Source organism: Panthera pardus, unplaced genomic scaffold, assembly GCF_024362965.1.
Source record: "Panthera pardus isolate Hobbes unplaced genomic scaffold, ASM2436296v1 HiC_scaffold_17, whole genome shotgun sequence".
Lineage (NCBI taxonomy): Eukaryota > Metazoa > Chordata > Mammalia > Carnivora > Felidae > Panthera > Panthera pardus.
The window spans coordinates 70,591,001-70,602,009 of record NW_026526732.1 but is presented as its reverse complement, the minus strand read 5'-3'; the positions used below and the strand labels follow the sequence as shown (position 1 = coordinate 70,602,009).

Genomic DNA, 11,009 nt, shown 5'->3' with positions numbered 1-11,009 from the left:
GCCTATAAACACCACTTGCTGGGGTCACACAAGTCTCCAACCTCTGGAATATCTGTGGCAGGAGAAGCAACCTCCTCACACCATGGGAAGACATTACATACCCAGAAAAATCAGGGTACTGTAAAGAAGACACAAGGCTGATTCCCAAAAATATCTCTTACCTTGTTCATGTTGCAGGGACTGGAGCAAGGGCTCAGACATGTCACAGTGCGAGGCAGCTTTGGAAGATTCTCCTCGTTGCTGTAGACCTCACTTCCCGAAGCAGACAGCTGCACTGCAAACACAAAGAGGAAATCCATCAGCTGGCTCTCAGGAAGACACAGAGCAGTTCTGTGTCCAGGGGAACTTTCTGCCATGATGGCAATGCTCCATGCCTGTACTGTCCACTATGGTAACCACTAGCCACATGTGGCTAGTGAGCATTTAAAGTGTGGCTAGTGCAGCCAAGGGCTGAATTTTAAATCTTATGGGAGTTTAATTAAATTTAAATGTAAATAGCTACCTGTGGTTAGTGACTACCATATTGGACAGCACAGGTCAGAGAATCAAATTCTAGATTCTAGAGAATCAAATCAAAAGTCTTAAGGTCACAGATATTGGACATGCCAGTGGCCAAGGAAAAGCTGGGTATTATATGCTCAGAGTAACTGCAGATACACAGAAACAAGAACATTCATTCAACTACTATTTTCTCAGTACTTACTAGGTGCAGGGTACTGAGGATATAGTGATCAATAAGCCAGAGAGGTCAGTTATTTAAGAGTTTCTAGCTCAGGCATGTGCTTCCTTGGGAGGAGAAAGGATCTAGCATGTAAGCAGCACTTACTTTGTGCCAGACCTCAATGCCTTCCCTGCTGCCTACAAGGAATAAAGGAACAGACAAGCATTTGCTGAAGACTGGTTGTACCACGGTCAGGGCTTAATAGATAGGACCTTCCACAGAGCCCCTACCATAAGGGATTCCAGGAGGTCAGTTTCCCATGGGCCAAATGAACCAGATGATTTAGCATCCCCTCAAATGGAATAAGGGTCCCTGTTTTTATCCATGCTATTGGTTATTTAGGGAGGTTTTTTGATTCACTTGAATTACATTTTAGAGTAAAACAGTTATTGTACTGCTCCAGGGTTCTTACTTTATCAAATATTAAGGAAAAATAAGAAAGAACATATCTTCAACCCCTTAATTAGACCTGTAGCCTTTTCTTTGAAAGATGTTTATGGGTGAATTTGATAGGAGAACAAACATTGTAAGGTTCCTTGTAATCACCTTATTTCTGTGTTGCTTTTTCCTGGTTGCATCTGGGAAGTGTTTATGTATCTGAACCTTTCCATAAAGACTAGAATTACAGGTTTAAAGGCAACTGCAGGGCTTTAAAATACATTTTATTTTTATTTTTTAATTTTTTAGGTTTATTTCTTTATTTTGAGAGAGAGACAGACAGAGAGAGAGAGAGAGAGCAAGCAGAGGAGGGGCAGAGAGAGAGGGAGAGAGACAGAATCCCAAGCAGACTCTGCACTGTCAGCACAGAGCCAGATGCAGGGCTTGAACTCACAAACCATGAGATCATGACCTGAAGTGAAATCAAAAGTAGGAGGCTCAAACCACTGAGGCACCCAGGTGACCCCAATTTTTAATAATAATACAGTAACAATATAGAAAGTGTTCAATAGGAAAAGAAACAGAAGTCATAATCCCACTAATCATAATCACCTTCAGTTCTTAGCACTCAGCCTTTGTCTATTGGAGAATGACATGAGGCCCTGGTGTGTCTGCTGAATCGAGGACACAGAGAAGTCCAAGGCTATATTTCCTAAGTGAACATCTTTCACCATTAAGAAAATGGCTTTGTAATCTGTATTTTCAAAAGATAAACTCCTACTCCACACACATTACTATTCTGTGAACATGATATTATTAAATTCCTTTACAAATCAGAAGATAGGGAGAGGAAATTACAAATCACTCCTTGACTGTTTGAGACACAGGGATTCCAAAGAAAATACCACATTCAGTCATAGCAATAACATATTTTAACAATGATGTACAACATGGAGAGACCCTGGAATTCTGACTTTATAGCCTAAAGACATCCAAACACCCCTGTATGTACCTGACGCCTGGGTAATTGATGCCTCAAAGTCAAGAAAATTCAGTATCTAATTCTAACCAATCTTATAATGAAAGAAAATTATGCATATAACTTTTACTCTTTGAGTTTCCAGAAGCAGATACTAATAAATTTATTTTTTTTTTAATGTTTACTTATTTTTGAGAGAGAGAGACAGAGTGCAAGTGGGGAAGGACCACAGAGAGAAGGAGACACAGAATCTGAAACAGGCTCCAGGCTCTGAGCTGTCAGCATGGAGCAGACGCAGGGCTCAAAACCATGAACCATGAGATCAAGACCTGAGCTGAAGTCAGATGCTTAACCGATTAAGCCACCCAGGTGTCCCTTCTGTTTTATTAAAAAAAATTTTTTTTAATGTTTATTTATTTTAAGAGAGAGAAAGAGAGATGGAGAGAGTGCTCACATGAACATGAGTCGGGGAGAGGCAGAGAGAGAGGGAGAGAGAGAACCCCAAGCAGTCTCTGCACTGTCAGTGCAGAGCCCAACATGGGGCTTGATCTCTCGAACCATGAGATCACGACCTGAGCCGAAATCAAGAGTCTTGGATGCTTAGCCAACTGAGCCACTCAGGCACCCCACATTTCTGTTTTAAAGTAGAGCTCTACACATGCTGTTTCCTTTTTAATAAATGTAATTCAGTACCTTTAAAAACTATATAGCCTAGCACGTAACTGGGAAACTTTTCCAAACGCCTTGCACAGATGTCTGATGTCACAATTCCATTCAAATGTACACATTGGTATCAACACAGGAAAGGTGGGCACAAGAAGATAATAGCAAACAGACAAGAATTCTTGAACACAATTTCCCCAAGGAAATTCCACCCAACTCCAATCATGCCACAATCCCCTCTCCCTCAGAGCTTGGGTATATAGTCTGCACTAAAGCAATTACGGATTCTCCCCTGTGACCCCACCACCCCAAGTGTTCTTATGTCATTTTCATGTATATTGGTTCTACAACAAAGTCAAAATAAAAACTCTTTGAGGGAAATATTAGTCACATAGAAAGTTCTTAATAAATATTATGAATAGACTTTTTTCCCTGCTCTCACTCACAGAGCCTAGGATGATGTGGACTCTTAATGGAGAATCTTAAACACAATGTTGATAATCACTGCAGACTGCCTTTGGGTTTTTTTTTTTTTTTTTTTTAAGGAAAATCTTTTAATGTCCAGGATTGCAAATATTTTAGGAAAACATTGCTAAGAATATCTTACAGCTATATAGTGCTCAAAACTGTACAATGCGCTTTTATATTAATACTCTCAGTTAGTACTGATATTGATCTGAGTGATAGTTTTTTAAATGATGAAACCAGATTCAGAGAAGAAAAAGAATTCTTCTTAGTCATGCTGTTACAGGCAGTAGACTCTGGCTAGAAGTGACTTCATTTCAAGATACTACAGAATTAAAACACATACAAAGCCCACAAATAAAATAAACCTCTCCTAATAACACACACACACACACACACACACACACACACACCCCACCACCACCACCACCACCACCACCACCACCACCACCACCAGAAAACACCTCAGCAAACAGATAACAGTTTTAGAAATTGGGTCAGTTCACTTCTGGCCAGCAACCAAAAAGACCGGCCTTGTTCTATCAAGTACTTTAAATCTTCTTTGAAACAGAGAGAACCTGGTTGTTCTGCAGCCAATTCCATTTAGAAGCTTAGAGAAATCCACAGCTTAAAAAAGGAGAGTGAATCTTAAATATAAAGCATTAGGGGAAAAGATACCCGTGTTACCATGATGGAATTAAGGGAGTTTTCTTCTTTATTCTATTTTTCAATGTCTCTTTTTAATCATCCTCGAAGTTGGATTCCCGTGATACTAAACAAAAGGCAAGTACAGATACCTTCAAAGGATGCCTGGAGAACGTCGATCCCAGAAGCTAACGTGGGACTTCCACTCTGTTGATCCTAACAAAGTTGGCTGAATGGGCAACAAAGCCTGTGGTCAACCTTAGGCTTCGGAAAGGTTAATGAAATGTAATTCATCTTTCCAGGTGGGTAGGAGTGTGAGTAAGCAGAAAAGTAGAGACAGGGTAAGAAGAAGAGATCAAAGAGAGAATGAGCAGAAAAGGTGAAGGCTACAAAGAGAGAAGAAAACGAAAGGACAGGTAAGCAAACAAAGACACCTAGAGACAGGATCAGTGATGCAGCCTCTCACCAAGCGCCCCTCACCATCCAGGCCCTCACTAACAGAAGGGACGGAGAGGTTCAGGCTCCTGGTGACAGCACCACATCCTCTGGCTTCTCTGGGTGTCAGCAAGTGGGGCTGGAGTCAAGTAAAGACCGGGCTTACCTGTTTCTCCACTATTTATTTACCACCAGCCTCCACCTACCACAGAGAAAAGTCTATTTTCCCTGGATCACTGATAATGTGGTATAGAGGTATGGTGGGAACAGCATAAGCCATTTTTATTCTAGTCTCCTGACTCTAATGAGAGTACTCTTTAGAGTACTTACTCTTACTCTTGACACTCTTAAACATGTCAAAGGCTATTTGTGTGTGTGTGTGCGTGTGTGTGTGTGTGTGTGTGTGTGGTGCTATTTCTTAGCCTTTGGAAATACAACTAATACTTATTGCCAATACAGAATGGAGTATGATGAGCTGGGCTTTTCTCCCCACTCCAACTCCTCCACCCCCTTCCAAGACATTCATTCTAGAAGGCTTCTGTAATACAGCTCAAGCTGCGTTGCTCAGGCACTCCTATGGGAAACAGGCCCATAGGAGCAAGCAGCAGATCACTCATAAGGGTAATGGTCTTGCTGGTTTTTAAATATAATGCACCCTGATGTTAGTCTGTGGAATGGCTTCTTATTCCTCCCCTCCCACCACCAAATCCAGCAGCCTAGACAGAGGGCTCAAGCATGAGGACCCGAGAACTTGTGAGGAAGGATTAAGCAAAGTCACAGAAAGACAAACAGGGTTTGGAGAGAAAGGGGGAAAAGGCAAGATGACAAGTGTAGAGGAAATTCTCTAAAACTAGGACTTAGGAGCTTGGGAAATCAGACAAACAGATGAGAGATATATCCCTAATTCCCTTCCACCCCTGTTTTTACGAGTTGGAGTAATTTACATGTCTCTGAAGTGAAATCTTACAACCTTCAATTGGATGGAATCCTTGTACAAGACTAGATAAATTTTAAGGCCATTTTATTACAGACAGTCCAATCCTTCTCTTCCACAGTAAGGGGCATGGTGCTGGGATTAATGGATCCAAAGGTAAAGCAACAAACGGACCCCTCTCCCCTTCCCCAAATATACACACTCCTTGTAAGTGGCTGGCTCCTTCCTTTCTTTCTGAAGAAGAGGCAGGGGGATCAGAGCAGAGCTCCCTGAGGAGCTCCTTGCAGGACTCTCTCCATCCTCAAAGTCACATCAAACATGTCTCTGGTTCTTCAGGACCTTGGTATCCTTGCTACCCTCACATTTAGGTAGCAAACACACCATAACATGGTTTTGCCCCAAGAGACTGAACAATGTTTGCTAATCTGCCTTGCCCCCCATGCCCTGCCTTCACAACATGCCATGGAAAACAAACAACCCAAGGATGAGGGTGTCTTCCCATCAAGCATCATTAGAGACCTTCTTCCCCAAGGATAGGTCATACAGTTTGAAAATTAACGTTCTGAAATTTCAACTAGCATATGACCAATGGTTCAGAGAGAAATTGTGATAAGGAAGAAGAAATGAGAGCATTACAAATTGTAAAGACAGTCACTGCTGGTAGCACAAAAATATTGCTCTGAGAGCCAGACAAGGTACAGTAAGAACACCAAGTGATAGCGTGTCCATTGCTTTCAGAGGATTACCTCTGGCACACCTTCTGAGGGTTTCCCCCACTTCACGAAATCATACATAAGGATATCTAATGTTTAGATTAAGGGCTATCACTCTGTTAAGGGTCAATTTCAGTCCCCCAGTAGTTCAGGAATATCTGTTTTTAAAAATGTTTATTTATTTTGAGAGAGAGAGCACGCATGCAAGTCCAAGTGGGGGAGGGGCAGAAAGAGAGGTTCAGAAACCAAAGGAAAGAGAATCCCAAGCAGTCTCTGTGCTGTCAGCATGGAGCCTGATGTGGGGCTCAATCCCATGAACCATGAGCTCAAGACCTGAGCTGAAAGCAAGAGTCAACAGCTGAACCCACTGAGCCACCCAGGCACCCCTAAGGTTATCTTAATTAAAGGCACAATATAGAATTCCCAAGGCCTATCCTTCTTGCCTCAGTGACTACCTAAACCATGAGACACAGATTCAGATGCTTACAGGAGTCAAGAAAGAATAAGATGAAGGAATGGTCAGGCCAGAGAAGACAATGAGGAGTGGGGAGGCCTGGAGAGTCTGCCGCTCAGCTGTGGCTCCAGAAAAGTAGGAGCGAGGCACATGTTCCCACAGCTTCTGATGTTCAAGAAAGCCAGAAAATGGAGAGACTACGTAAAATCATGTGTTTGTTTAATGTTGGCAATTTATGTTAGTATTTTGGAAATCCCATAGGGGTTGGATTTGGTCATCCAGGTATATCTTCCATCGTACACTTTTTGTGTAAGTCAGGGGATTGTTTCTTTTAAATTCCAGGGCTGGAGGCTCCCAGTCTGTCTCCTGACCCCTCTAGGGCTGTACGATGTGGCTTCACTGGGCGTAGCAAGCCCTGCAGAAGAGTGGGCAAGGGGTGGCTTGGGAGCCAAGTCACTCCATCTGAGTATCTAGTCTGACTCTTCACATGTAATTTCAGCAAGCTACTAACCCTGCCTGAGTTTTTATTCCTTCATTCATAAAACTGGGGAAAATTCTTTATACCTCCTAAGATTGTTCTGAAGATTAAAAGGAGTAACTTGAATAAAGTATCTAATGCATGGTGTTAAAAAGAGAGAAGCCCTTTCCCATCCCTGTTTCCTGCCACTGTTTAGCACCACCTCGTTCTGCTTGTAATCGAACACAGGTGCTTACTCTCAACCACCCTCCTGGATTCTAAGTATTTCAAGGGAAGATAACTTATCTGTTTTATGCCCAAACAGCCAGCGCCTATCTCACCACCCTACACATAGCAGGCTTTCAGTAAATGCAAATTTTAATTATAATGTTGTTATATGAAGTTGTTATGGACTGAATGTTCATGTCTCCCCCTCCAAATTCATACATTGCCTAATCCCTACTGTTGTAGTACTCAGAGGCAGGGCTTTGGGGAGGTAATTAGGTTTAGATGAGGTCAAGGAGCCCTCATGATGGGATTAGTGCCCTTGTCAGAAGAGACACCAGAGAATTTGCATGTATACTTTCTCTCTCTCTCTCTCTCTCTCTCTCTCTCTCTCTCTCTCTCTCTCTCTCTCACCCCTTCTCCCTGCTATGTGAAATCATATCAGGAAGTCAAATGTCTGCAAGAGATCTTTCACTAAGACCAAATGGACTGGCATCTTGCTCTTGACCTTCCCAGTTTCCAGCACTGTGAGAAATAAACTGTTGCTTAAGCCACTCAATCCATGGTATTCTGTTATAGCAGCACAAACTAAGACAAATGTTTAGGAAGATCTTCCTTAAATCTGGCACCAAATGAGCCTATTTCCACTTATCCTCTCCTGATGCTTTAATGTCAATATGTATAATCTACGCATTTGGCCAGAATATTTTGAGACTAAAAGAAAGAAACCAGGTCCAAATCAAGAAGAAAATACTTAATGTTATTAAGTATTAAAAAGAAGAATTTTCTCTCGAGATGTATGACATCACGTTTAGGTCAGGAGGGCACTTTTTGGTACCCTCAACATGCCTCAGCAGAAAAACTGAACATAAGAGATTTCATCACCCTACTAATAAACAAAGGATCGTGCTTTAATTCTGGCATCCTCAGTTCATGTTTGCCAATAGTGCATGTCACTGCATGGGTTGTACTTGGTGGCTGTCCAGAGTTCTACGCAATCCCCCATCCATTTGTCCACCATGGACTGAGAAGGCCTAATTGTATTCATCTAAGATGGTTTACCAACCCTGCCTGACCACCCGTGTTTCTTTGATTTTACTCTGAAAGAATCCCAGAGACCTTCAAACAATCCTAGCTTCCTTCTCCCTTGAGGGGTTTGCTTAACAATTCAGGCAAACACATTTCCTGTGATTTGCTGAGAAGCTAAAATAATTTAACACAAAGCCTAGTTAAGGGATTTCTTCAGGATGACCCACTGAAAAGGAACAAGGGAAATTGCTAGAAAGGTATCTCTTTACAGAAGCTCAAGGGGACCAGCTATCTCGCCAATAAAAGGTTTCCAACGAAGGAATTTAAATATTCTCAAGGATAACTTGAGGATAAGTGTAATGAGGGGCGACTGACTTCCTGGGGGCTAGTGTTTACAACTGAAACTCATCTGCTTAGTAAGCCAGATTGGGTGTAATGCCTTGTTCCTCTGGGAAGAAATTTTCATTAATCCTCAGAAGAAAGCTGAATTTGGCAGGATGGGCCCTTGTTGAAAGCAGTCTCAGGGATTCGCTGTTAATCTCTGCTTTCTTGAGGCTCTAATTCTGTACTTCCCAATGCCAGCCTCTCCTTAGTACGGCTTGTTCTTTGTGAGGGTGTCCCACGTCCTGGCTTGTTAACCTTTCCAGAGGGATCTAAGGTTTGCTTCTACCACAGCCCTACAGCTTTCAATGCTTTCAAACCAGTTTAGTGTCTTTGTCAAAACAACTGAAGTTGCCATACTATGCAGGTGGTGGAACTATAGACCCCACAGCTATTCAAACAGTGTAACCCTGGATTTCCATCTCCCATCCCTGTGCCCCAAACACACACACTCAAAGCCTGACATGGGCTCTGGGGGGAATTCTTCTTGCCCCCTTTGGCAAACAGTTCCCATATGAGCATAAACATCACAGCCCCTAGAATCTAGAGCCTATGGCCAGGTCAGGATCACTCACAGGCCTGTGGCATCAATGTCTTCTGGCACATGGGAATTTCCCTTGTAAGTTCTTGCTATTTTCTACTTTATCCAACACACCTAGGGATTGTTCTGGGTGGGTGGGGTGGGCATAGAGGGCTAGAAGTGGGTCAGGCTGCACTAGCTCAGTATATACTATTCTGCCAGAAGTATCCAATTTGGGGTTCCCTAAACTCAGTTTTGCTGTATTTAGGGTCCCCTCCATGGCCATTTGGCTATAATTCAGGCTGGAGCCAGAAATGTGTTCTTTGTAGCATTATGCTGTATTGTTGTGACTCACACCCAAACTCTTCTATAACAGAGTGACACCGGGTAAGGAAGAGCATAAAGGTGGCCCAAGTGATGAGAGAGGGACAAGTGGCCAGCATCAGCAGTGCAGGCGTTTTCCCAAGGAGGCAATCACCTCCCGTACGAGGCCATACTTTCCGCACACAGCCAGGTCTGTCCTCGGTGAGGAGGAAAGGAATCTGCCTCCCATGTGCTTTTCCATGATTTAGAATTGGACGACTGCACGCTGACGTTTCAGTAGCCTCAGAGAGGCAGGATGGCAAGGAAAGAAACAAGGGCACCACGACCTCCTCACATCATAACCGAGGTCTGTGGAGTCACTGCGTTCTTCCACAGCAGCCAAGAGAACAGCCACAGAAAACAGCTCCAGCAGCCGACCTGGAGGCCTCGTCCCTGGGGTATCCTCTGATCTCATTACAGCAGTCGACACTAGTCCTCACAAAACAAACAGAGGAAATTTATGCCTGCCTTAGCCTGTGGAAAGCTCCGCATTCCTTGTTTAACGAGAGTTCCAGCTTCTGAGACCACAGCCATCGGGGATGGGGAGGATGTCTGCTTTGCTCCAGAGAAAGAACTGTTGTGGCTGCCTTTCCCTCTTTCTGGGGCTGGATATGAAGGCAGAGAGCCTGCAGAGAGCCACTGAACTTGTGGCCTAGGCTCTCTACTCCAGTCCCTGCAGAGAAGTTCCCTTTCTTCTTATGTCAACATCCCGCTCAGTCGGTGGGGCCACTTCCTCTTGAACAGCTCTGGGAAAGTCGCTGCATTGCAGCCTTGAAGGGTTCCACCTGCTAAGGCCAGAATTCTGAGAGAGAGACTGCTCTGTGCGACAAAACTCCAGGTCTTCTGGGGGGAAAATTTTCCCCTCAAAACACCCTTGCTTGAGGTTTGGAAAATTTCACCTAATTTGGGGTTCCCACTTTTAGGATAAATGCCAGGAGGGAAAAATGTTACTTTATACCCTTGAATTCAATCTTAGAAGTAAATGAGTGGCCAGCTCAGCAGGTGAAGAGTGAATTCTGAACCAAAATAAGAATACGGCATTCATTCTGAGCCAGGGTGACTCTGCCCCCTCCCCAGGGGACACTTCAATGCATGGAGACTTTTTTTTTTTTTTTTGTCATTACTCGGGGGAGGCTGCTACTGGCATCTAGTGGGTAGAGGCCAGGGATTCTGCTGAACATACTACCATACACAAAACAGCCTCTATAATAAGGAATTATTTAGTCCAAAATGTCAACAGTGCTGAGACTGAGAAACCCTAATGTAGAGGGAACATTCAAGGACGTGGGTAGGTTTAAATGATAAATCTTTTTTTTTTCCCCCTTACAGAAATGGTTTTTAGTTTTTAATGAACTTGTAAACAAAAAGGCTCCCATTTCAAAATAAAAACAGAATCCCAGATCATATAGATGTTTACAGTGATTACATTTATCTAAGCAACATACATACACGTTCAGTTATAAGATGTTAACTAAATTTCTGTGACGAATATCCTTTTTTAAAATATCAAGGATATTACAGGGTTAATGCAGAGCCCTAAGGAAAATCTCAACACCTCTGTGTTTTTAAGTCTTCACTTTAGATGCTGTCATTTATAGCACAGTGAAGAAATCAGGGTCATCCAAAATACTGACAACTGTTAATCAC

General features: G+C 43.0%; 1 protein-coding gene across 5 annotated transcripts in view; it reads right to left on the bottom strand.

The window, feature by feature from the left end:
- The window catches only part of BACH2 (BTB domain and CNC homolog 2), a 355,806-nt gene that overhangs the window by 259,510 nt on the left and 85,287 nt on the right, over positions 1 to 11,009 (bottom strand). For 4 of the 5 annotated variants that reach the window (XM_053904652.1, XM_053904651.1, XM_053904654.1 and 1 more), the window contains one exon: positions 162 to 274. In XM_053904652.1, the coding sequence (XP_053760627.1) occupies positions 162 to 170 (9 nt within the window). In that variant the 5' untranslated portion in view covers positions 171 to 274. The remainder of the gene's footprint in view (positions 1 to 161; positions 275 to 11,009) is intronic. The other variant, XM_053904653.1, reaches the window with a different exon arrangement.